Here is a 27,927-nt window from a genome sequence, read left to right as displayed (position 1 = left end):
AGAATTCTTTTTTGCAGCCAAACTAGTCTAACAAACTCCTGGAACTCTTACTATTTGCATGTCTATGGACCACTTTTGTGGTAAGAGTTTCAGGAGTCTGTTCTGTTCCTATAAAGGAAGTTGAATCTCCCATTGAAATGCAATGTTTGGGTGCAATACAATAATGCAGTTTGGGATACAGTTCTACTTAAACTTTGTATTTTAATAAGTCATACATATGCTGAAATGGCTCCTCACCCAACTTCCATATTCCATATAAACAGACTGAAATACTACATATTTGGGGGGAAAGTGAGTAGTTAAGCATGTTGATGTTTGTATATACAAACACCCATTTCATCACTGTACTGGAAAATATAGCTGAACTTAATTTTCAAGTTGGAATTTGAAGAAAGTTTAACAGCCCCAATTGTTTTCTGTGTTAATCAGTGTGAACCTGAAAAAATTACATACCTTCTAAGAGAAAAGAATCAGTCCACACTTACTGAAAAAAAAAAATTCCTTCCAACTGGTGTTCAGAAGAGTGCTACAAGACACATACATAACCTCATGAGCAGAGGGCGCATTATGACCAGCAGTAATAATAATAATAATAATAATACATTCTCCCTTGCAATGGACAAAGATCAGATGTCTGCTGATTTTCTCACACGAGTCAGCAGCCTTTGATACCTGTGGTATAAGCAACACAGCCCTTGCTTGAGTGGTTTTGTTCTTTCCTCTCCAAATGTCAAAGCCTGTTCCCATTGAACTCAATAGCAAAACTCCTTTTGATTTCAACGGGAACAGGATTTGGCCCCAAGAGATCAGAGAATGTGATTTTGATCAATTGCTTATCTGTCCAGAGACAGTTCTCATGCATGTTCTGCCAGGCTGATTTTGATTGCCCCTCCTGTATGTCATGCTGAGGAAAATAATAAAACAATTTGGGCTGTAGTTCTATCAAGATGCACATGGCACACACAGTTCTATGCCTCTTTTCCATCAAATCCAGATGGCGCAGCATTTTTGCTTTCCCAGTGACTGGTGGAGAGCAATACTTAGATAGAGGCAAGCTGGCAGAAGCTTAGTTTGGACATAAGGGAGGCACTGATCGTGTGTTAAGGGAAAGTGGGGTGATTGTCCTTCCTATCCTTCTTTCATTTAAGAAGTTTTCAATTTGGGGTGCTGCTGGGTCCTCAATGACACCTGGAAGTACAGGTGGCACCAGAGGCCTAAAGCATCATTTTACAACTGCATCTGTTTGGGGGCCTGGGCTGGGGGTGGAACAGGGATGAGTCACATGAAGGATCACGTGGGGAGGTCACGTGACCTTCCTTGGGTCCCTCCCATGAGTGCAGTACCGGCAAGAAATGATTTCTACTTGCACCACTGCATTTGGCTAGACTGTAGGAAGGACACAGTGTGGAATTCAGTGATACATATTATACAGACTGCACGTGGCTGCATATTGGGAGTGAGAGTAAGAGCAGAGAACACCAGCACTGATATTATTATTATGTGAACACTGACAAATGCTCATTGCTGTACAAACAGATAAAAAGGACATGGTCTCCTTCTTCTCCCAATTCCAGCATATATATATATACACACACACACACACACAACTTGCAGTCATATACCAAGATAATGGACAGAGTGGAGCTCATAGACTGATACGGTGAACTGCTCAGGTGTGATCAACTCATGCTGATAGTCACAAACAGCTACAGACTGCTGCAGCAGGACTGTATTCAGTCACAGTGCAGCAGTAACACAGAAGTGAGCAAAGAGACATGGAGTATAACTGAGATTTGTTGGGGATTGGAGGAGGACATATTCTGAAAAGTTGTTTAAGGTGGTATAAATTAGACACAGCCCTCAGCAAGGAGTCACGCATAAGCTGCATCAGCCCAGAAGTAGCCCTGAGAGATATTGTGTCTCAGAGATCCCCATGTGAAGTACAGTCCCTGCTTCCCCCTGGCTGTACAGAGGTCGTTCATGTTTAGCTGTCTTTGACAGCTCACTGGAGTGGTTGATCCCTCAGGGGGGCTCCTACCAGCTCTCCTGTTGCTCTTTACCCACTACTAAGTTCTCTGCTCAGTGACACCACCAGGACCCAGGCACCGTCCTGATTAATTTTGTCTGTTTTTTTAATGCTAAGTCTGACTTTTAAATTACATTGTTTGCAGTGCTGGATTTTGTTTCCCATTGTTATCTGTAATAGGATATTTAACAGGATCTTGGACATAATGGATACCTTTGGATCATTCAGTTGGGCCTGGACCAAATCCTTTTTGGGGTCATCTTTGATAAAGGTCATACCAGCTCTGTCTAACAGACTACCACCTGCAGAAGTGAAAGCAGTGGCATCATAAGTAGCTTGTGCTTTCTTTCCCTGACCTCAAGTCAATGTTCCCACTTGGAATTTTACAGGAGATGCCTGATCAGATCATGTAAATTCCTGCGGCACTCTGTTTAGTGCACCTTCCTTGGCAAGTAGATCAGTTTTATCATTGCCTAGAGTCACAGCACCAGAAATGTTGTATCGATAGTGCTCTTAAATGCCCAAGAGGTAAAGGTGTTTATAAACTCTTTCTCTATTGTAACTTTCAATGCCCATGTTCCCAATTAGTAATTTACAAAAGGAAGAGTAAAACCAAACTGAATTCTTTAAGCGTCGATCCTCCAGGGCAGTTACAGATAATTTAATTTATTGGAGGACTGTGAATGACTCAATGAATTATACATTTTTTTAAAACCCTTTAATATAAAATAGTGCAGTCTATGGTTATATTGTGATGCTCATTTGCTTAACTTGTACTTGCATGAAAAAATGAAATGATGTATTGGGGGTAATCAATAACTATCAATATAGATAGGTAAATTGTTATTGTTTAGGAAAATGCAAAAACATTTGTTAAAACCACTTAGTACCAGAACGTGTTTACAACATGACCTGGGGTTATATCCTAACTTATCTCTAACTTACCTCTGAGCTGTCCCACTTTACTGTACTAATTTTACCAGGCCCTATTTAACTATTGTCAAGCCTATTTTTAGGAAATAGATTTTTGATCCTACTTACATTTCAACACATTTCTATATAAATATAAGCAAGCACTATCTCTATGGGCTGCACTGTCCAACATTAAATAGTGATAGGTTTATGTTTATTTATTTATTTTTACAGAGATCTTGGATTTACTTGGTTATTTGGCCAACACACAAAAACATTCATTCCAAGTTGAAAGTTCATTGATTAAACACACAGAAAAAAATCAGGAAATGAAAACCAGCATTTATATTGAAACTGTGGTTGGGTGATTATGCAACATGTACTTTATTTGGACCCAATTAAAGTTTTTATCCTTTTGGAATTAAAATATTAAAGTTTCTTGTTTCATTAATAACCTTTCTTTGTTGAAAAGGAGCATGTTAATTTTACTCTCAGTCCTGATGTGTGGAGGGCATTCATTTATCCTGTTTTTAAGAAACAGACAGATAAAAGGTGGAGGAGAGACAGGATAAAAAAGACGGGTGAAATATGGCTTTTGCTGATGTTTTTGGAACATTGGACTACTAGTTGGTTATGAGTGGATGCTTTGGATGGAAAGTTTACTATGACACCTGCTGATTGGACCTTGGTTCACATTCTGGTAAAGGACATCATTTGGTTTGATCCTTTTTCTTTAAACATGGCAGGCTTGGATTTCAGGATTTGATGAAAAGCCAAGGGAATGAGAGATAGGATTAGTAGAAAAGATGGAAAGGGGCAGAAAGCAGTAAAATATGGGAAGGGAGAACAATACAGGATCTTATGTGTCTCTGTGGTGCGGGCAACTAAATATCCCCACTGATGGGCCGAGAACTAGATGTGATGATATTCACCACTCATAGGTGAAAACAAAGTCCTTAAACAAGAGCAAGGCAAGCTGGCCTTCCTCTTGGAAAGAAAATCCCTTAGCCTGATCTGCTCCTTCTGACCTGAAGTCAAGGAAGCTGAGAAGAGTCTACATGAGTTGCAATGCTGTCAGGTTTGGGGATGACATGGGGAAAGAAGGTGATTTTTTTTAAAGTCTGTTTTTAAGGTGTAAAAGTGGGTGGCATATTTTATCCTCATTATTTTGTCCACCAAGTAAATCCATTTCCATAAGGCCAAACTTGGTATAGGTAACTTCTTTCCCACATTTTCTTGCTTACTAAGAATGCTGTCACCATAGTCCTTGACTTATATCAATAGGCCATTTTTGTTTGGACTAATTATTTTTTTCTCTCTAGCTTTCTTGCACCCGTTCACAACATTTATTTATTGAAAATAACTTGACCTATTCTCTAAGGTTAATTCTCAGACAGACAAAAAGTCATAGGTTATTGTGACATGTTATGAACTTTCATATACTTTCACAGTTGCTAAGAGTAAAATTGTTGGTCAAAAAATCACATGATCACCTCGAAAAAGTCCACATTCCCCAGTACATATTGGACAACCTTCTGTATGTGGCTAGAATATGGAAAGTTTAGGCTATTTTCCTTGTCTCTAACAATGGGTCCAATAGCTGAAGTCACTTAACGTGTCACAACTGGGATGTGAGTGGTCATACCTAGTGGTCACAGTAGAAGTCAGGCCAGTCAGGTACCAGGAGATCACAGTCTGAGACAGGCAAGAGAGCAAACTAAGAATCAGGCCTCAGGAGGCAGGTAGGATCAGGTTACCAATAGATCAGAGTCAGGTGTCAGGTTACAGACAGCAGTCAAATAGTGAAGTTGAGGACAAACCAGGGTCAAAAGCCAAAGTCTAGGGTCTATCACAAGCATGGTCTGGAGCAGAGACAGGCAGGAAGTCTGTGTTGTTGCTCAGACAGCTCTACTTCATGGCTTACTGGTTTAAATACTGGTATCGGCCAATCAGTAGGCTGTGAGGGAATGCCACTCAGGTCCTGTTAGGTGCTTCTTCCTGCTGAGCCCAGCAGGGAGCCTAGCCTAATCCTCCTGTGGTGATGCAGAGGTGTCAGTGGCCCAAAACCTCCCAGGTTCCGGCCCTGTAGTTCTTACATAATGATTCTGAAGGCCACTATATTATCGATTGCTTTGCTCACTCCTTCAGTCTCGTGGTCTCTGATATTACCCAGAAAACCACTAAATCATTAAGAGTGAAGTAGAAATATTATCATTCCTTTTCTCCCTGACCCTTCCATCATGTCTTTCTGTTACAAAGACATGCAATGCCCAGGAGATGAGGATCCACAAAAATCAGTGTGGCCAACTTCTTTTTAGTGACTGCACCTTTATCATGCTTATCTGACACCTTTGTTCTGCATGCTCAAGTGAGACTCTAGACAAAAATGCAGACATGGGTTAATTAAAATACCTGGTTTTCGCTGGAACAGGGAAAAGATTGTTGCACCTGATATTCAAGCTTGCATCTGTGCCTTAGTTGTTAGACATAACTGTATTGAGGAAGGTTCTGAAAGAAGAAACTAACGGCCTCTAAGCTGTTTAGACAGTGATTTGTTATCTTTCTTTCCCTCATGGGAGCTTATTTCTATGTCTAATGAAGACTAATGTACACACTTAAAGGATGTCCTAGTGGGTGCTTCACAGTTCTTCAGCACATACCAATAATGGATGTAATTCACTAATGAGTATTTCCCTAGAACGCTGACACACAAGCAAATGCAGAAAGTACAGACAGCCCTTACTCTTAGTCCTGGCAGCCAGGAAACCAATCTCCTCCTCACGAGAGCTGGGCGAAATTTTTCAGCTGAAACTTTTTTCGGTGAAAAATACCATATAATTTAGGGCCTCAATCTACCAGGCACTGTACAAGCACATAATGAGAGATACTCCTTCCTCCAAAGAGCTTATATTCTGAAGTAACAATGGGGCCAGTAAAGGAACAGAGAGATGAAGTGACTTGCTCAACGTCACAGAGCTGGTCAGTGGTAGAGATGGGACTAGCACTCAGAACTCTTAAACTCTGGTCCAGAGACCTATTCATTAGTCCACACTGCCTCCTTGCGGTATTTGTCTGGCATTGTTTCCTCCAAGAAACCAATCCACTTTTCACTCTCTCTAGCTTTGTTTGGCTCTTGTACTTGTGCTGAAATTCATCTCCTTTTATCACTGAGCTGCCCTGGTTCTCTGAAGTGCCTGACAGTTGGGAGCTGATCATGCTGAGCTTTGGAGAAAGTTGGTTTTGATCTGAAATACTTTTGCTCCTTGATGTTTTGCCCTCCAGGATCTCATACCCGGGTAAGTTTTAGTCTTTTCTTGGTAGTTTAGATTGGTTTCCTGGGGGTTTAAAACAAAAATTCCAGTGAAACACTGATGCAATCTTTTAAAATATTTAAAGGAAGCCAAAAATAAATGAAATGGAGGTTGTTTTTTTAAAAAAAATGCTGAAACTCAAGCAATAAAGCATCTTATGTTCCTCCTTGCATCCCAGAAACTTCCTGGCTCTTTGTTTATAAGACCATTATTCGAGTGATTTCTGTGTGCATTCTGTGGAAGCATGATGCTGGTGTTCTAGTGGTACTTCCTGCTAGGGGTTCAGACAGAATGAATCTGTAAAATCTGTACCCTTCCTATAGAACTTGACTTCCCTGCATTTCATGTACTCCACCCTGTTGAGGGGAAAACAGAAAAAAAATCTGGTTTTATTACAGCAGTGGGGGTTATATAATGCTGTTTCTTGGCTCTGAAAATAACTAGAAATATAAAAATGAAAAATTAATGCCCACTACCCTTGAATTTCTCTCCTGTCCCAGAATGAAAGGCTTTCAGAGGAATTTCAAACTGACCTTTGCCATATCACAGACAATCCACAAAGACTTTAAAGAGAATCCGTGAGGCAATATTCTATGAACTATACCACTCACCAATGGTCACATCAGTTTCCATGGCATGCACAAAATTCTGCTCATTCAACAGTAATGCTGTTTTTTGGGAGCTTTGCTGACACTAGATGCAAGTGGTTTGTTAGTTGGAACAGAAGCTTTAGCTAATTTGATTTGTGGAGATCAGCATTATATTTATTTTACAGCACCTTCTCCTGAGGTTTTTGGGCAAGAATGAGGAAGGATGTGCATGGGGAAATTTATGTTGAAGAAGCCTCCCCATTTGCCATTCTCAGATGCAAGAACTAGACACAACTGGACCCCTTCCACTGTGGAAGTACAAAGTCTTCTCCTGCTCTGTTTGTTTCACTCCTACCTCCATGCCTTCTTCCAAGCATCCTGCTATACTCAGAATAATCTCCATATCCTCAGTGCAGTGGACTCCCTCCCTCTTGTCATTCAAATATTTATTGAAAATATATTCTCGTCTAGGAAGTCCATAAATGCAAAACCTCCCCCATAATACGGTCTCTTAAAAATTTGTCTTCATCCACCACCCTCCCAACCAATTTTTTAAAAATCCACCATTTTAGGTTATTTCTTTCCTTGTCACTATCTAGCCAAAGGAATGGTTATGTTTTTATCATGACTAAATTAATAGCATCTTTACAAATTCCATCCCATGCAGTTCCATAATCCTAGCATAGTAGCTAATCTAAAGCACCACGGATAGGTAAATAAATTCATAAACATTGAAACATCCATACAGGTCCACAACAATAATCCATCCAGCCATGTTGCCTCCCTGTAACAGCTGCAAGGTTGCATCAGTGCAAGGTTATATCATCGGACAATATTTTTTCCTTATGCAAATTCACAATCGCGTTATTTCTTGGAGCTTTCACACTTATAATGATAACTCTTTTGGTCAAAATGTTGAAAATAAATCAAGGCCAGGTTCAGCACCCACCCTCAGGGCCAGGTTTACAGAGCACAGCTTTCATTTAGGCATCTAAATAAGGGCCAGTTTTTCAAAAGTGCTGAGGACCCAATGTGACATATATGGCCAGATTTGCAAAAGAACTCCACCCTTTACATGCTGAGTTGTTTTGAAAATCTGGCCATATTATTTTTATTCTAGCTGCAGTAACTGCAGGTGTTAGTCATATACATGTGCATTTATTTTAAATTTGCTAAGTTATTTGCCTCATTATTATATTTATCACTCTGAGACCCAGAAGTTAATGAGAAAAGAAATACTCTAACCAATCTGAACAGCTCAGAGGTGAAACACAGAGCTCCCATCCTACCTTGAAGCGTAGTGGGAAGGGGAAAGGGAGAGCAAGCAGAAGGTTCTTTAATTTGCAGATTATTTACACAGAATGGTTCTTTTAGAGAGGTTACAATCTATTACATCAATGCCACTGCCATACATGCACATTAATCCCGCACACGAAAAATCCTCCTGTTTTTGCTGGAAAGTGCTTGCTAATGCCAGCTCAGTTGCTTTGCTGCTTTTCAAAATAAAAGAGTTAGTTTGTTTTTAATTACATCCCAAACGGGGAAAGAAGTACTGACAGAATTGCATTTGAAAATAGTTTGGACTATGCAAAGCCACCCACATTCAAGATTTCTTCAAAATTTTAGTGTTCAAATATGGACTATTTAAAACACACACCACAATGAGACCCCCTAACGTGCCAAAATTTTCAGGCCACAGTGAATTCTTATGGTTGAGTTTTGTTCCCATAGATTCAAAGGGGAGAAGGGAGAGTTCCACTAATGAAACTGATGGACATTTAGCTACTGTCTGGCATCATTACAGTGGTCCCTCCTATAATTAGAAACTAAATGATATTGGAACACCATCTGTGAAATGAAATGAGATATCAAAATCCAAGATGAAATGAGTGGCCACGGACTGAACCAGCAGTAAAGTTATTTCATTTCTTTGGATAGCCATATGATTCTTCAATTTTGTAGTAGTTTCATCTGCTGGGGTTGTCATTACACACACAAGCACAAACCAGTTTTTTTCCCATGATCAGAATGTGTTTGTTGTCACACACACACACACACACACACACACACACACACACACACACACACACACACACACACACTTTGTTTAAAAACAAAACACCACCCCCAACCTCTCTCTCTCTCTCTTCATGTTGTAGAAGGTAATTAGGATTCATTCATCTTTTGGAATGTAAATTGAAAACCAGGCTTGTGGATAGCTGAATCCCAGAGATAATCTTCTATAAATCGACTACAGTGCAAACCTTAATGTTGTTTTACTTCATTACATAATCAAACTATAATCATGGTTTCGAAATGGACAGGAATGGAACTCACTCAGTACAGATGCCATGCAGCATCAATGATAATCATGGCTTGCCTTGTCCCTTACATAACAGACAGACACACCAAATACTGAACATTCGGTTGTAGGATTTCAGAGGTTCTGAGGAGTTTTGTTTTGTTTTAAGCAACTATCTACAGTGCTGCAGCAGATTCCTCCCCCCCTCCCCCCCGCAAGATATTAATGTTGAATGTGTTTTCTCCAAAACCAGAAATCTGTTTGGTCTTTTATTGAAGTTTGGCAGCTGTACAACTGTAAGGAAATGGAATGTTATTTTTTTTGTTGCAGCAGATGAATGTTTTAATTCTTTTTTAAACTGTTTAGTCCTTGTGTGGTTGAAAAATGAATGAACAAATACAATGAAGCCTGGAAATAGTAAGTAAAATAGTCATTTTTGACTGAGGGGCAGAATTAAAATCATTGTGAGGGACAGAAACAAAAGTGAGGGGAGGATGAGGCTGTAGGGTTGATGGTAGGGTCTACCACTTGGTGGTGGGGTGTGGATGGAACAGCTGGTGGGCTCTTTTTCCTGGGCTCTTTAAATCCTGACAGTGGCCCTGGTTAAATGCATTATATATCACCTTCATTGTAGCTTCACTGTCCCATTTATATTAAAATCCATCCATCATCATGTGCATTTATCATCAAATGCTTTGGCAGAAATGAAAGAAGTTATGGTGAAAAATGCAAACAAAACCATGCTGAATTAGACAAGATACTATCAATATCTCTTCACATGGTAAATTTGACACTTCACCTCTTTAAAGGTATTAAACTAGACGGACCCTAAGAACTTTATAAAACTTATAAAAATCAGAAATGGGTCATTTTGAACAGCTTCTAAACTTTAACTTATTTAGTGGAATCGTTTACATTTTTCACAGATATTAAATCTGCATCCCTTTCGTAAATTGTGTGAGTTTGGAAAATAGCTATTTTGTTTTTCTTGCAAAACCACCATAGAGTAAGATGTCTCTCTAACTGCATTTTTCAGTAGTACCTTAACTATGGAGTTCCCACAAGCTAACTCATAAATATAGCAAACTCCTGCAGAAAACCATATATAGGTCTTGGGAAATAAGTAAGAGAGTCTCTGGTTTTCAATTTTTTTTTAAATGTAATAATTAATAATGAAGTGAAGAAACATCAGGCAGATGGATCAGATCTTACCGGATTTATGTCATTAGTAATAATGGGTTAGACTGGCACTTTGCAATCTAGCCCGTAACAAGGGGCAGCACATTGTTGCATTGACCCTGGAACAGCTTGGGAGAGAGTGGATATTATGACTTAAGGAGACACAGTTTCCCTCCCAGTTTTCCCAGTGCTCTAGAGAAGGTACAAACTGCACTGAGCCTATGTCTAGCACAGCAGACACTCCCCCATGCACCAGTGTAGTTATGCTTCAAGGTATGTTGGGATGGTGGAATCAAGGCTGCACCCCACCCTACCTGTTCCTGTGAGAAGGGATGTTGTAGCAGCTGTGATGTTCCTGCTACTTCCCAATGAGTTGGAAGTGGCAATCTGGCATACTGACTCCAGAGAGAAGGGGGAAATTTGCATTTCCTCCACAATCTTTCCCAATAAATGTCAGTTATAATATTGAATATTTATATCACAATGGCACCAAACTTTTCCAGTCAGTACAATGGCACTAATATAGGATTTTCAAGAACCTATGGGAGATTTGCACCCAACTCGCATTGGAATTCAATGGGATTTGGGCAGCTAACTCCCTTCAATGCCTTTGAAAACCCCAGTCTGATTACATAAGGCCCTGCACCAACACTGAGAAAAATGGAGAATCCATGTCCCAAAGAGTTTACACTCCAATTTCTCCACCTACTGAAGTCTACACACGTCTTTTGCTTACCTTGTAAGCTCCTGGGGGTAGGAGCTTTCTTTTTCTTTGGTGTTTGTACAGCACCTAACACAGTGGGGGTCCTGGTCCACGGCTGGGGATCCATAGCCTTTTAAATTGTGCTCCAAGCTCACCCTGTATTAAGGGACCTTTGTAGTCACTTAACACTTGTTTATTTACCTTGGCTAAAAGTTTTATTCAGAGTGATGCCCAGGATTGCTTTGATTAAGGTAGTATAACTATCACTTCTAATTGAAAGGCTATATTCATGAAAGCCAACCCCTTCATATAGTGAAGGTATTTTCATATAATATATCTTAAAAATAACAAAATATACCTTTTCCATTAAACCCCAGTATTTTGCCTAATCAGTTAATTCTTTAAACCCTGTATGAAATGGAATTTTTGTATGCTGGAAGTAGATTCTTTTGGTAGTGTTAACAGTAAAAGAGACAGATCAAGAATGTATATATTAAGATCATAAGAATGGCCATACTGGATCAGATCAATTGTCCATCTAGCCCAGAATCCTGTCGTCTGACAGTGGCCAATGCCAGAGGCTTCAGAGGGAATGAACAGAACAGAGCAATTTTGAGTGATCAGTTCCCTGTCCTCTTGCTTCTGACAGTTGGAGGTTTAGGGACAACTGGAGCATGGGATGTCCCTGATCATCTTGGCTAAGGACTATTGATGGACCTATTGCCCATTAATTTAGTTATTTATGGGGAAAATGAAGGTAAGGTCTGCCATCACAGGACAACAATTTTCCCATTAACAATTTACATGGAGTTTATATTCAATTACTGATATTATGATGGCACCGTTACTTTAGTAACATTTCTATCACATAGGATTTGGGTTGTCTTAGAACTGTAGTACATTCTTTTGGAGGAGCATCCATGTCAATATACTTACAGAATGCATCATGCCATTGCTGTGTTTATGCAAATCATTTTAAGGAGCAGTCATTGATAACTTTAAGATTCTGTTTTCCATTGACAGACTTATGGTCTTTGCCGGTTTCCTTTCTGAGGCGACAGTGCCCTCCTATGGTCAAAAACATGTATTCTTACAGAAATATTTCCTAGTGATTAGCTTTTAGCATTTATAGTCCATACTAATTGAAAAAGATGGGATTCTCCACACAGTCTAAATCATACATTCTTTTGTTCTTTTTAATTTGAAATAAAATGTTATTCCTATCTATGTCTCCATGTTTCCATACTTTTAAATCATGTTTATTTTTTCCTTTGGCTTCAGTTTCAAATAAAAGGGGTGTGGGGAGAGAAACATTAGAAATCTGGATAGCTGGATATCTGCAAGTTGTGCAATTATTTTTCATATCATACACCTGTGCTGAGAGAGAATCTTCCAGGTGTACTTTGGAAACCTAAAAATAAAGCCAAACATATGCTTGATGGAAAATGAGACAATTGTGAAAGGGGAGTTTGCAGGTAGCATTTGAAGAATTTCTTCTGAAATGGGGATACAATGTATAGCTAACAGTGAGGAAGGCTAATTAATGGCCCTTATAGTGTCACAATAATATGGTACTCTGAAAGAAGCTGCATAAAAAGAATATTTTATTGTTACCTTTGACTACACTTTCAACACAGATATGTAATTACCCTGCACTTTGGATCTAGGGTTGAACAAAAGGCAAGCATAATTTTATTGCCCGAAATCTGAGAGCTACTTATTAAAATAATTGAAGTGAATTAGCATTTGGTATGTTTATAAGATATGTTGTCGAGTGTTCATAGATGGGTGCAAATATGGTTGTCTTAGGAATATCCCAAATGACTGCATCCTGGCTTTTAACAACTGCCAATAAATATTCATCAAGAAACTGCTTATAAATATCGTTAGCATAAGATAGGCTATCTTCTTTCAAAGACTTCAAGTGAACAGTTATTTTCTTTTTCATGCTATGGTACCAATTATCCCAGAGTTTTCACTGAGAAATATTTTAGTTGCAATGTATACGTTTGCACAGTTTGGGCTCTCTTTATCAGTATGTACAATGTCACTCCTTGTTCAAGAAAAAATAGGCAAATATATATTTAATTTATGGAATTATATATGGAATATAATGGGTAGAACACTGGGCTGGGAGTCAGGTGGGATTTTTGATGAAGTGTTGACATTATTTTTGATTGCTAAGATACCTTGCACGGTCCTCCTCTCACACTTTTACACATGTGGAAATAAAGAATAACTCCAGAGGAGTCAATAGAGTGATATATTAGTGTGAAAATGATGTGAGAGGCGCAACAAGCCTATCGTCTCAAACAGAGCACTTTAGCATTGTGGGGTTACAGTGGCTGCTATTACAAGTGATCCTTGATACTACGGATATCTTTACAGTGCAAAGAACACTTCGTTGTCTATATGTCACAAAGCTTGGTCCTATATAAATATACAGCAGAGGGTCTCCCTAACTAGCTACATATATAAACCATCACCACCAACTGTAGTGTGTGATCATTAATGGCTTTCATCTTCACAACACCACTGTGAGGTAAGGAAGTATTATCCTCATTTTACAAATAGGCAACAGGGCCTGTGGCAGAGCCAGGGGTTGAGCAGTGAGCACCCCCCAGCACATTGGGAAGTTGGCGCCTGTAACTCCAGCCCCGGAATCGGTGCCTATACAAGGAGCCACATATTAACTTCTGAAGAGCCGCATATGGCTCCAGAGCCACAGGTTGGCCACCCCTGCCCTGGAGTGTCCCCAGTGTGTATAGCAAGTGCCAGATGAAAGGGAACTCATGTTTCCATGGAAATAAATTGTTCATAGAGAGGAACATGGTGAAATCAGAGTGAGAATCCAAGGTATGTTTAAATGGTGCTCAGTGGGTCAAGACCTTTACTAGTTTATTAACTTCTTGAGAGTTTCCTTATATACTTTTTTTGGGGGTAGGGGAGAAATAAGAAATAAAGAAATAAGAAAATGTGTCCATTAAATGTACTATATAATAAAATAATAATAATAATAATAATAATTAATTAATAACAAAGTAATAATTTATATTTGCCTTAAGGAACAAACAAAGCCCCTGCCTCATAGCTCCCAGACAGTACCACAATAGAAGACTGGATGTGGATGGCTGTATAGGGGGTCTCACACAGGGTAGGACCTGGGCAAGCTGGGGATATATAGGTAACAGTATATTCTCCTGTCATTCCTCCCTTCCCCACCCTGTAAGTTGGGGCAAGGGGTGAGAGTCGGGGGCATGTTGCATAAAGTCCTATTGAATATGCTTTGCACAGGGACTTCACAGCAGTTATGCTACCTGGGTAGTTGAAGTTAATCTGCCCATCTTGTCAGGATGGATTCTGAGGTCTGGATTTTGTCCTAGAAGGTCTACAAAAAAAAAAAAAAAAAAGGTATTGGCATGAGTTAGCCATGCCATTTCCTATTCTTATGAGTAAAAAGTGCTTGGAGTTGAGAGTGCTACAGGTCCTGGAGCTCTGGGCCAAAAGAGATCAGTCCTAAACTAGAATAAAATGTGGGGTTAATAATTAGTTACATACAAGTCCATCCATTCCAACATACTGGATCAAGACCAGCAATTTCAGAGAAAGAAGCAAGAAACCCTGCAGTGGACTGTTGTAATTTTATATAATATAAATACAATTTTCAACATTCATGGGGTCTACAATCTATGTATGTCCTTGGATGTGACTTTGAACTCTAATATTCTGATGAGTTATCTAGGCACATTGAAAACCGGTTTTCTGTTAGTTCTATCATGAACCAGTGTTTTGTATCCGTTCCTTGTCAGACTTTTTGGTCTTTGTTTTACCTCTTGTTCCTCTGCTGATTTTAGCCTCATTAAAAAAAAAAAAAAACTTTAAACATGAAAAGAGCTTCCTCTTAAAGGATGTTTCCTTTGAAATACAGCAACTAATACATAGTGTAATCTCTACCATAGCATGGCAGAGAGATAACCCATTTTAGAAATGCCAGGGCTGTTAATAGCATATGTTAAAGTGAATCAATACAGAAATTCAAACTGACAAAAAAAAACAAAAAAACAAAGTGGCCAATTAGACTCACAGGAGATAAGAATCATTGATATTGCAATTGTATGGGTTTTGATTTTATAGCTCTCTTTAACCATGTATGTTTTAAATATTTAACTGTAACCTGTCCATTAAATGATATGAGAATTAGGGTAAAGTAATAAAAAAAGATCCTTAGCATTTTGCTCGGACTCCTCAGTATATACCAGATATATATTATATTAGTTTGTCAGTATTCTAATGGTAGTAAGGAGGTTTCTTTTGCTTTAGTTGATAAAGACTATAATAACAGTTATAGTCAATATGGTTAGTATGGGCAGTGAGGAATGGCTAGGATGGAGACATTTCTATTGGAAAAAGCACCGGTCCTGGAAAGGCTACATCTAAATTCTTTCATGTTTAGAGTTTATTAGGGATTATTCTAGTGAAGATTAAGTACAGGTTTTAATTTTAATATGCCTGTAAATTTTGTATTCTAAATGAACAACTAACTACGCTGACTTGAGCAAGAGTAAGTTTTGGTCGACCTTCCCTCCTACAGCTCTGCAAATGTACCTCAATATAGATTTACAATCCTCCCTGCTATTCTAGTCCGGGGCTTTAACAGAGACTTCCACAAATTGGAATGGAGCCTTTGGTGGGCCTGGGGCCAGCTTCTCCCACCAAATCTTTTGCACCAAGGATTTCCCAGAATAGGTGTGAGAAGCACTCTGAAGCACAACTGAGAGCATGAACACTTTGATCAGCAGAATACAGTGATTGGAGACATGCTGTACTACTAGTGAGACAGGTGCTAGGATACATGGAGCATTATGCTAGGGATTTGCAGATTGGTCAATAAATCCAGCTGAAAGGAGAGCAGGTTGAGGGGAATAAGACAGTAGGGGAGGGAGCACCTTGTGCTGTGTAGACAGTTGTTCCTCTTGAAGGTTGGAGTACATCATACATGTGGGACCATGGGGGATGTTTCCATCCATAACATGGAAGTGAACAGGGTTCATTTAATAAAGAACAGGAGGAAATCAATCTCAGCCAGGTTTACACAGCTCTACAGAATATGTGTGTGTGCCTGTGTCTAGAACACCTATCCAAACATGCTGAACACAACTCGGTATGTATATACTTAGGTAACAGATGGTAAATCTAAAGGGTTTTTTAAATGCTATTCTATGTATACCTTTGTTTTACAGGGGACTACGTAGTCATGTCAGTTTACTTTGACCTGAGCAGAAGAATGGGTTATTTCACTATTCAGACCTACATCCCCTGCACACTCATTGTAGTGCTGTCCTGGGTCTCTTTCTGGATTAACAAGGATGCAGTTCCAGCCAGAACCTCTCTGGGTGAGTTGCCGTGTCTTCCAGCATGTATGATATGATCTATGTATCTACCAGAGCTCCAGTATAGGAGCATATTCACATTCAGGCATGTGAATATGTGCATTTCTGAAATGTACCTGGAATATTTCATGGCAGTTTTTATCACATGATTTTATACTAGTGATGGGCAAACTTCAAAAGGCCCAAGTCTGGGTTTCTTTCAAGTAAACACCCCAAAAATTCAAACCAGCCTTCTAAGAATCTCCAAACCTCTGGATCTGGCAAAAGTTAGGAGGGAAACTTCATAGGAACAGAGTCCTCTCAACTATAAAGCAAATGAATTTTGAGATGTCATCAGAGTTCCTATCATATGTTGTCCCAAAAGTCTCACATGCAATTAGTTACAATTAGCAATTTCTATATGAATGGGCTGATTGATAAACTAAGGGTAGGATAAATATAACTTGTTTCTGAGAAACAGTTGATGGCACTAAAAATGCAAAGTAAAATTATGTGGCTAGATGATAAAATTAAGGCCACCCACTTTTCACTTTCAGAGACCTGGATTTGAGTTCTGATAAGTAAAAATGTCTTTAGATTTGCCAACCTAATTTTCAGTTCTGCACAAAAACACAATACGGGTTAGCCAACACGATTGCAAAGATCTTTCCAATGGAGACTCGGAACTGGATTATCAAGGACTTCCAGGACAGAGCATTTTAAAATAATGTTGTATGTGTACAAGATCAGTAAGTGAATTCAATTATTTTTGAGATGTACAACATGGACCAGAGTCTCTATTGAGAACTAGCCTATTTGCACCACTCAGGAGGCTTAAAGGGACTAGAAATTGACCACAAATGGGCAGCAGAGAATTCCCCTGTTAGAAGGAAACTCCCTGTTGCAAATATGCTGGATCTTGGTTTTGTGCCAGTCATTCCCTACCAAAGGGTGTGATGGGGTTCAAGGGTGGGAGTGGGACAATCCAGACCAGTGAGGGATTGTGTCACCACTTGCCCTGCAACCCTGGGTGCTTTACAATGCTTTGCTGCTGGAGCTCCCAGCTTGGGATGTGTTTAGCCAAACTACCAACATGCAGATCACACCATGAGTGTCCATATTCTATACAGGCCTGGTTCAGCAGCTCTGACTACAGCAGCCTGTCTGCAGCCCCAGTCAGGCTTCCACCCGCTTTGGTTACAACCAGCAAGGTGACCCCAACACACTCCCAGTCCCAAATTTTCCCAGAACTGTGTTCTCTGCAATGTCCAACCCTCTCGGAGACAGTTCAGAGAAATAATAAGGTTCATTTTTTTCCTCTAATGACCCAAAAGCACATCACAACTTATTAACTTACCTATGGTAAGTACACCCTTCCAATTAAACACAGCACAGAGTTGTGTTTTGTTTTGTTTTTACAACACAAAACAAATATATCAACAATAGGACATAGACCTGTTTAACAACTCCCCCTGACCTTCCAGGATTACACACTTTAGTCATAATTCTAGCATACATACATCCAGAACTCTTAATACCCCACCACATACATACATCACAGAAGAACATTAATGATCTGTGAGTTATTAGTTTTCTTATGATACCTTACAAGACATATTTTGTACAAAGTTTATTTCAATCATGTGAAGGGTGTGAATACCGATGTTCTTAGTGTCATACAAGGATCAGCAGAGTTTCTGTCATTTTGTATGTGGGTTTGGGGCTATTTCAACGGTGGGAAACCATCAGTGATGTTCACCTTCAACATTATACAGGAGAAGTCACTTCACATACATACAAGTTCAGTCTCTATTTGGTGATCAATGCTGGCTTTCAGTTCTTGTGTGTGGATGAGCAGTTTTCTGTACTCAAAGTATATAGGTATTCATAATGTAAACTCAAAATATAAGAATGTAGGCAGGTGTGAAAGCTCAAGCCGACATTTATTATTATTAATTATTATTATTATTATTAGGGGTTTTGTAATTAGGGAAAAATGGTAATTTCCCTTATCTCTCCTAACAATTTGTTTGTATTTTCAATCCTTAAAAGCACAAATCTGGATTAAATTGTGGGGGGTTTTTTCTGTTAAATCTTTATGGGCCTGATCCAAAGCCCATCATAGTCTATGGGATTCTCTGGATGAGGCCCTATAGAAATTCTGATTTTGCATCCAAAACTTTAAAATTATAGGATAGTCCCACAGACAATGGATTAGTTACAATTAAGGTGAATTGTCAGAATTATAGTGTGGATAGTGAGGTGCAAGTTTCCCCACATATTTGACTGCTATGAAGAACAGAGGCAAACCCCAATGAAATCAGCAGGAGTTTTTCCACTATCAATGGGCTTTGGATTGCATCCTTAATCCTTCATTTAATGAACATCAAACTCATTCATATGAGATATTCATATGAGACGTTAAATATAGGTCTTGGCTTTTTGTTGACATTTAAGATTCTAGCCCCCCTTTTTTTTCATAATCCTTCCTTGAGAGATTTTAGGCATTTCCACCTCTTGTCATAGCTGCAAATACTTTTCTTTGGGTATTTCAGCACTGCCCAGAAACTGAAAATGAAGGAAACTTATTTCAACAGTAAAGAACCTTCAAAAAGTTCAGTTCTAAGGAAGGACAAAGTTGTTGAGGATGATCTTTTTTTCTCAGTTGAGTTTGGCTACCTCTGCTGAAAAGTTATCTTTTTTCCTAATATTCTTCAGGTGCTACAGCATGCGAGTCCCATTGTAGGAAACAATGCATTGTAATTCATATTTCCTGTGACTGCCTGGAGTCTCTCACTGAATACACAAGTCCCTCAGTGCTTAGCATGCTCCTTTTTAACACTCGCACTGTATGTCAGGACTCCAGGCCATCCTTCAAAACCAGTCAGCATGTGGCAAGTGATAGAATTACTTTGTCACCTCAAATAGTAACATTTCTTTTGTTCAATTCTGTCTCCTTACCAGGTATTACAACTGTCCTGACAATGACCACCCTCAGTACAATTGCTCGTAAATCTCTTCCCAAGGTCTCTTATGTGACAGCAATGGATCTTTTCGTGTCAGTTTGTTTTATTTTTGTTTTTTCTGCACTGGTGGAGTATGGGACCCTGCACTACTTTGTCAGCAACAGAAAGCCAAGCAAGGATAAAGACAAAAAGAAGAAAAACCCAGTATGTATTGTTTTACTATCAAGACTGAAAACTTCCCTATATAAATCTCAATTATGTTTTCTGAGAGAGCATTTAAATCCTACTTTGTGTTTGTCTTTTCGTTATACTGTGCTATAGCTGTAAACCGTTCACAGACGTAAATGGGAATACAAACTCAGTCAGCCATGGGGAATGAATATATTACAGTTGTCTGGGAGCCTAGAGATTGATTTCTTAGTGGCAGGCTCCATCTAACCAAAGTGTTCTGAAAGATACAACTATTACCAAAACCGTGCTTTCATATTATGGTAAATAGAGTCACTGATATGAGAATCAATTTCTCTGTCTTAGCTCTGCCCATATCTTGTGACCCATATACAGTGACTTCCTGTTTCTACACTGAAATAATTATCTTTTCTTTACTGCACAAGACAGATTTAAAAATTCAGCTATTCTACTTTTTATTGCTGTCCCCAGCTTGTTGCATAATTATCAAAACTTCTGGTCACAATGGGAATTTCTTCCGTTAGATTCATTCATGTAGGGAAAAATACCTGTTTATGTACCATTATTTCCTGGGGAATGACAAAGGCAAAGCGAAGAATACAGAGCACTTGAGTGTTTAATTTTTATTTTCAAAGCACAAAATGTATTTCTTGCAAATCCCTGTCTCTCTTTCCTTTCCATTCTTTCCTTGTTTTATTTTCCTTACTGTACCCTCTCTCCTGAATCCCTTTTTTTATTTCTTACCTCAGAATGTGATTCTATTAACACTTGTAGCGTTACCTGATAGCAGTAACAAATATATGATAACAGCCTTTAGAACAGCTGCAGTGAAGGCCATTGGAAATCCCCTGTTGTCAGTGCAGTATTTGCAGACTATTTGGTTTCAGTGAGGTTGGTACCTTACCCTTCTATGCTGAAGCAAAACTCTGTTCTTCTAGAGCAGGGGTCAGCAACCTTTCAGAAGTGGTGTGCCGAGTCTTTATTTATTCACTCTAATTTAAGGTTTTGCATGCCAGTAATACATTTTAACATTTTTAGAAGGTCTCTTTCTAGAAGTCTATAATATATAATTAAACTATTGTTGTATGTAAAGTAAACAAGGTTTTTAAAATGTTTAAGAAGCTTCATTTAAAATTAAATTAAAATGCCAAGCCCCCCCGGACCAGTGGCCAGGACCCAGGCAGTTTGAGTGCCACTGAAAATCAGCTCGCATGCCACCTTTGGCATGCGTGCCATAGGTTGCCTACCCCTGTTCTAGAACAACAGAATCTAAGTGTGTGTGGGAGAGAGGGAACCAAAAGAGACAAAATATAAAAAGAAAGAAAATGCATTTGAAGTTTCTCCTCTGCATTTCCTCTACACACACTCATAGTACGTGGAGTACACCAATGGAGATTTTCAAATGTACCTAAGGGACATTTTCAAATGTACCTAAGTCAATTGGACTTGATCACTTAAATCCTTTAGGCACTTATAGTGCATAGGAGAGCAAATACACAGGACAGCAAATAAAGAATAACATATTTTCTCACTGAAATGCACAGTTTTATCTTATTGTAAATAATTTTGTTATAACTTCATTCCTTAAAAGCTTGTCAATGATCTGCTGATATACCAAAAAGAACAAAACAAAACATGAATTTGTTTGTGCTGGATAAATAACCAAATGAAGAAGTCATGTAAACAGTAAAGGTTTGTGGGCACCTGGAGACATTTACAACTGTTTTCTACAGTCCAATAGAAGATTAGGTTTTCTTTCCTTAAATCAGAAGTAGGGATGGGCCTGATATTAAATCAAGGCTCAAAGAAACCCTGAACATTAGGGTGGAGAATTGAAGGGCCAATTTCCAGTAGCAGAGACTTTGGCCCCAAATGTAAATCCAAACTTTGCAGATAGCCCCTAATTGTAAAATGGGATGACCCAAATGACAGCTCTTAATTCCCCTGAACAATGAAAAGATTGAAACCAGGTTCTCTATTTTGTGGCTTTGTCCACTTTAATTACATGTTACCGAGACGAGAGAAATATTTTCTCATCCGTATTATAACAGAGTTTCTTATTTAAAAGGCTGTCCCCCTTTCCTGTTTATAATTTATTTATTTTTTTACTTACTACATTTTTAAAAAGTATCTTTAATTTATATTATTTTTGTCTCTTTCTTCCTCTTCTTTCTTTCTTTATTTTTAAAAATTCTGATTCTCTTTTCTGTCTACAAAACAAAAGCTTCTTCGGATGTTTTCCTTCAAGGTATAAAGTTTTTGGAATGGAAATTTACTGCATGCGACTGCTGAATTTAACTATTAGAGCTTAAATGAGATTATTCCTTTTTAATTAGACATTTAAGCATTCTACTCAGGGCAACATCCTAAATAAGTAGAATGGCTACAGATTTCTAAACAAATTTGTAGAGTTGATTCAGCAGCCCGAACCCTGACTCACTTACGGTTTTGAACTTGAAGTTCAAGAGAGCCCAACATTTTTGGATCGCATGAGTTAAGAGAGCCTAATGTGTTTAAAGCATCTGTATTGCTCTCTTTATCAATTACCCATGGGATCCAATACCACCAGCCACACTAAGCACCAGTAATGCACCCTTTTAGAACTCAACTCTGACCCCCTTTAACTTTTGTGATCTAATTTAAATAAACAAAACCAAAATCTCTTCTAATGATGAGCTGTTCAAAATTCACTGCCATCATTAATTACCCCTATGGTGTTCTTATGCCTAATGTCAGAGTTTTGAAAGGGTTTTAAATGCATACATTTTCTAATACTGTCACTGGATCCACATGCTGTTGTTATCCAAAATAGCAAATATAGATAGCTGTATACTACATCTGACTCTGATCTTCATTCAGAAATGCAGAGATTGAGTTCCAGGGGGGGGAAATTAAGAAGGTCTAAGCTGAAGCGAATAGAATTGACATATTCTGTGGAAATTGACCTGTCGTAATTTTCTAGAATCATAAAAAAAAAAATGGCCAGGTGTCAGCCAAAAGTTTGGATGGCATGCGTTATGCAATGCTATGTTCACCAATTGCTCAAAATAGTTGAAAATGCCTAATTAATTCAACTTATAGCAAATGTACATACATGTACAGCTACTGTATACAGTGTTGGACATGTAGAGGCTTCTAGATGGTGAACAATGGTAGATGCTGAGCTGTATGGATTAATAAAAGCAAACTATTGGAGACTGTTCAAACCTCTTGATTCAGAAGATTCATTTAACATTCTCTTCGCTCTTTTCAGCAAATTACAGATATTTGCCAATGCCTAACCATGGACACACTTTTATTAAAGAAAATCCTGCATTTCCAGTTGATTACTGCAATTCCTTTCATGTGCAACACCAATAATTGTCTTCATATGTCATGCAACTACTTAAAATATAAAAGGCAAAAGCAATCCAAATTGCCATTAACTTGCATTCCTGAATGTTTCCTTTAACCTCTAAAGTTTAATTTATTTGGCACTAAACCTACCTACTCATATTTATTAATATGTAATATTAATCTGCATTGCTTATCTCAGAATTTAAGCTATATATATGCAAATATTCTTTTAATAATTTAAAATTAAGGATTTACTATTAGAGCTCCTTATACTTTAGCAAGTCCCTATTTATCCCTATTTACCCCTATTTGCATAGACTGACCATTAGTCTAAATCAAGTTTTGTTACGAAGATTGTAACAATCTCTTTGTTCCTGCTCCCATATTTTGTCCCTCATTCATCACAGGCACCTACAATTGATATCCGACCAAGATCAGCTACTATTCAAATGAACAATGCCACACACCTCCAAGAAAGGGATGAAGAGTATGGGTATGAGTGTCTCGATGGCAAGGACTGTGCCAGCTTTTTCTGCTGCTTTGAGGATTGCCGAACAGGGGCGTGGCGGCATGGAAGAATACACATCCGCGTTGCCAAAATGGACTCCTATGCCCGCATCTTCTTTCCAACTGCCTTCTGTTTGTTTAACCTGGTGTACTGGGTATCCTACCTTTACCTTTAAAATCAGAAAGGAAATAGGTGATATGAGCCTTACTCACTGAATTTCTTAGAGAGATGGTTTCCTTTTGAAGTCCACTTAAAGTATTTATGACACGCTTTATAGTGGTCTGAATTCTCTAGTGCCATAACCCAGTAAATATCAACCATATCATATTGTTCATCTAAAACTATCATATAATTATTGTGATTTAAATGATTCCATTCAATATGTTTAAGTGATTTGAAACAAAAAATAAAACAGGTAACATGCAGCTCTCCCAGCTGGAATAGAAACAAATAGAGCAGTATTGGGGAAAAGGGAGGGAAACATGCCAACTTTCAGTAATGATTGGATATTGTCATTTCAATCATGAGTGATTGAGGCTAGAATTTCAAGGTAAAGTATTGTACAGTTTGTTAGCATCTACTATAAATATGCTATATCTTTGTCCTCTGTGGGCTTTTCTTTTTGGAAGAGTCATCTTTCACCTTTCACTTCAAATAAATGTTACTAGGCTAGCAAAGTAACTTTCCCTCTCAAATAAAAATAGACATTTCACTATGCCATCCTTTTAAGAACACATGTACAATGCTGTAAATATTTCAATACCTTGTAGTACTTAAAGTCTCTAGTGCATGCATCTCTTTTGGCCAAAATAAATGAAGCAAAGGTACCATAAAGTATTGTCTTTTATTTTGTGTCTCTGGCTGTGCTATTGTAACTGAAATGTGGATATTTTTTTTTCCCCTGGAAGAATTGCCCCTTTCCCTCATGCATGGAAGATTCAAGCAGACAACAACACTTTCATGTAAGACTTTAGAGAAGCCTTAAGGATTGAAACAAATAACACGTAGACAGAACAATCTGTATGACCAATATAATACTTAGTTTATTAAGTAACTGTATATGTTTGCTGCTGTTTTAGCCCTCATTTTCCAATGATAACATTGTTATGTCTCAGCTGAATTTACAATTAGTATACATTGCAAGATCATCTGTGGTCTTTTAATACATACGGTTTTAGTGAATCTTTTCCCATATTGAGCCTGAACTTTGATTATTCTTCTCACACAGGGTGTTTCGGGGAAATAGATTGTAAACTTCTTGGAGCAGACACCATCTTTTTGTTGTGTGTTTGCACAACACCTAACACACTGGAGTCCTGGCCCATGAGTAGAGCACCTAAGTGCTACAGTAATACAAAGATACTAATAAATAAATAATAATAGTAATAATACACAATCAATTTGAATTAATCAGAAGGATTAGAAACAGCTTTGATTCTTACCAATCCCAACAAATATTTACTTTCTAGGCAAACTTCAGGTTCATTTTGGTTCATTATACTTTGCACTATGTATACACCTATCATTCATCACCCATTCATGTTTCTGAACAGCAATATTAGTCAGTGCTGCTTTTTGCTCTGTGCGTACCTTTCCAAAAATACAGACTCTAACCCCGTCTAGCACACAATTTACAGGTAGCCTTGAAACAATAAAAGGAAATGAAGAGTGTCTTTGCTAATAAATCATATGTGCATAGCTTATGTGTATTAAAAACTATTTAACCCACCTGGGTGAATCTTGAAACTCATTTAGCCAGTGGTTTTCAGAACCTGTATGATGCTCAATTATGCAACGTTAAGCACATGTAAATATTACTGACATTTTTTTTTTATTGTCAAAGATGTAAAATGTCAACTCTAGAAAAATGGGTTTGGAGTTTGCAATGAGAGATGTATATGTATGTTATTACACAATTACTAATAGATTATATGGAGACATAAGGACAGTTTTCCACTGTTTGTATAGTTTTGGAAATAAACATGTATAGAAAGGTATAACTAATTCTTGATCATCAATTGTTCCTTGCCCAATGTATTTGACAACCTTTTAATAAAGGAACTGCACACACTAGTGGACTTTTTCAATAAAATTGCTGCACTCCACTCTACAGTATCCTTGTGGTTACTTTGTTAAAAGTAGCTTAAAGCATATTAGAACAGTATTACAGTTTGCTCTTGAGAAGGCTTTATTTTTAAACTGGCTAGATTGTGAAATAATAATGATTTAGCCCCCAATCCGGAAAGCATTTATACATGTGCTTAACTGTAAGCATGTGAATAGGCTCTTTGACTTCAAAATTAGAAAATGAGCTTTTGAAGAAGTGTTTGCAGGATCAAGGCCTTAAAGTAGATCACCACTTTAGGTTCACCCCACTCTTGAAAACCAATGGAACGGATGTATTGGTCTAAAAAAGGATACTAGTTTGATTCTCCATCTGAAAGTATGACTACACAAGGTGCGTGGCAGGAGCAAATCAGGCCAAATATTGACCAAAATAAAACTATTATGATTTAGGATTTACTATACCAGAACAGATCACTCACCATCATCAAGTCTGGCATCCTTTTTCCAGTAGTAGACAATAAATATTTTAAATAAAGGCTAATACATTCCCATTTCAATAATGCATCAAGCCTTCAAGTGTGTACAGTGATACAAGTGAAGAAAATATCCCTTTCAGGATGTTGTGGTAACCATATTAAATCTGAAGCATGAGATTTGAATATCCTTATCTCAGCATGTATTGCTACAGGAAGGAAAGAAAACAACCATCTCAAACACTGCCTAACAGCCAGGATCCTACTAGCCTTAATTGGGCTGAGTACTAACTTACTCCTCAAGGAACCTGATTAGTTTCACTAGGACTATTCATAGACTAAGGCACTAGTCAGCAGTAGTAAGGGAAACAGAATCTGGCTCAGAGTGAGCAGGAATAGACACGTTCCTCTGAACATGTGCTCCACGGCTTATTCAATACAAGCTCAAAGGTAACCTTTGTACTGCAATGTTAGGCTACCAAAGCAAACATGAAGCAACAAGCAAAGTGACATTTCAATGGACTCAATGAAGGTTTTTCTGCTCTCCACAGAGATCTGCTGCAACAGAAAATAGCCAGCTGTATTCCAGGGAAGCGCTTTGCCTGTTGACTGAATACACTTGCTAAAATACATTCAAGCCCAATATGGCACAGGCTGCCACAGTTGCATTGGGACACCCTTGAGGAATGTCCATATGGTAGGTAAGAGCACGGCCAAGAATTATTATTTCTTTGTTATTTGTATTCTGACAGTGCCTAGTGCCCCCAGCCAAGATAAGGCCCTATTGTGCCAGTTGCTTACAGCTGAATAGCAAGAGAACTTGTCCGAAAAAACTTGAAACTTTGGTAGAAAAGGCAGACAAAAGGAGCATTATTCTTATCCCCATTTTACAGATGGGAAGCTGACACAGACAGAGTGAATGAATTTATGTTTTTACCATTATTAATGATAAATGAAAATTCAGTTCAAAATTGTCCTTGCTTTGGGCTCACTCATCCCACCTGCCTCTCCGATCTCATTACCCACCATCTTTACCACCCGCTCACATTAATTCTCCCTCAGCAGCATCCTGAATAGCCTGGAGAGGAACAAGGTAGCAATAGTTGAGGACACAAATGTGGAGGTGGCAGTAATTAAGATATGAATTGATGAAAGCATGGGCAAGGATTTAGGCTATGTGGCCATGGAAGAAAGGCCAGATTTTAGAAGCAATATGTAAAAAAAATCAGCAAAGTTTATAATTGGCCTGAATATGCGAGTCCAGTGATAGGACCAAGTGAAAAATGAAACCAAGTTACAGGCCTGTGTAACTGGGTGGTTGGCGGTCATCCATGGTAAATAAATAACAGATTTTACATACCATTTGATGAAGAATCCTCACACACAGAGGGCAGAATTCAACTATATAGATGCATTTGTAATGAGAATAAAGCATATGCAAGAAGCACAAACCAGACCAGTCCTAACCAAAGCCTAGGAGAAATAATAATATTTTAAAATGTCTGTATTATCCTTAATACAAGATTTCAAACTGCTTTTCAAACAATGATTAATTAAATCTCAGGGAAGCCTTCATAGGTTAATAATTATCATTATGTCAGTTATTGGCCTAATCCTCCTCCCATAAAAGTCAAAAGCAACGTTCCCAATGATACCCACTTTGGATGCTCACATTCAGCATATACAGAGAATTCCATGAATGAAAAGCTCTGAGTTCCCAGCTGACACATCATTGAGGGTTTTGTTTGTTTGTTTGTTTGTTTTTTAATTGCAGTGTTTTTTGGTATACAATGAAAAATGTAGAAGAGACAGTTCATGAGCTTTCAGGCATCTTGAGTACTAGGGTGTGAACACTGTGCTACAGTTCTGCTTACAAGTTAACACCCTTTTGAATAATAACCAATGAAGTAGGTTTTAGCCCACAAAAGCTTATGCCCAAATAAATGTGTTAGTCTCTACGGTGCCACAAGGACTCCTCGTTGTTTTCACTCCCAAG

The 27,927-nt window shown here is 38.3% G+C and overlaps 1 protein-coding gene across 6 annotated transcripts in view; it reads left to right on the top strand.

The window, feature by feature from the left end:
• The window catches only part of GABRG2 (gamma-aminobutyric acid type A receptor subunit gamma2), an 87,861-nt gene extending 64,295 nt beyond the window's left edge, over positions 1-23,566 (top strand). For 2 of the 6 annotated variants that reach the window (XM_065410200.1, XM_065410202.1), the window contains exons 7-10: positions 16,264-16,416; positions 19,357-19,562; positions 21,772-21,795; positions 23,291-23,566. In XM_065410200.1, the coding sequence (XP_065266272.1) occupies positions 16,264-16,416; positions 19,357-19,562; positions 21,772-21,795; positions 23,291-23,566 (659 nt within the window). Of the gene's footprint in view, positions 1-2,913; positions 2,944-16,263; positions 16,417-19,356; positions 19,572-20,321; positions 20,357-21,771; positions 21,796-23,290 lie in introns of all 6 variants that reach the window. The other 4 variants (XM_065410205.1, XM_065410203.1, XM_065410206.1 and 1 more) reach the window with 4 other exon arrangements.
• Positions 23,567-27,927: the final 4,361 nt, after the last annotated feature.

Source organism: Emys orbicularis, chromosome 8 (assembly GCF_028017835.1).
Source record: "Emys orbicularis isolate rEmyOrb1 chromosome 8, rEmyOrb1.hap1, whole genome shotgun sequence".
Classification (NCBI taxonomy): domain Eukaryota; kingdom Metazoa; phylum Chordata; order Testudines; family Emydidae; genus Emys; species Emys orbicularis.
Note: the sequence above shows the minus strand (reverse complement) of the source record. Positions and strands in the feature narration are given on the sequence as shown.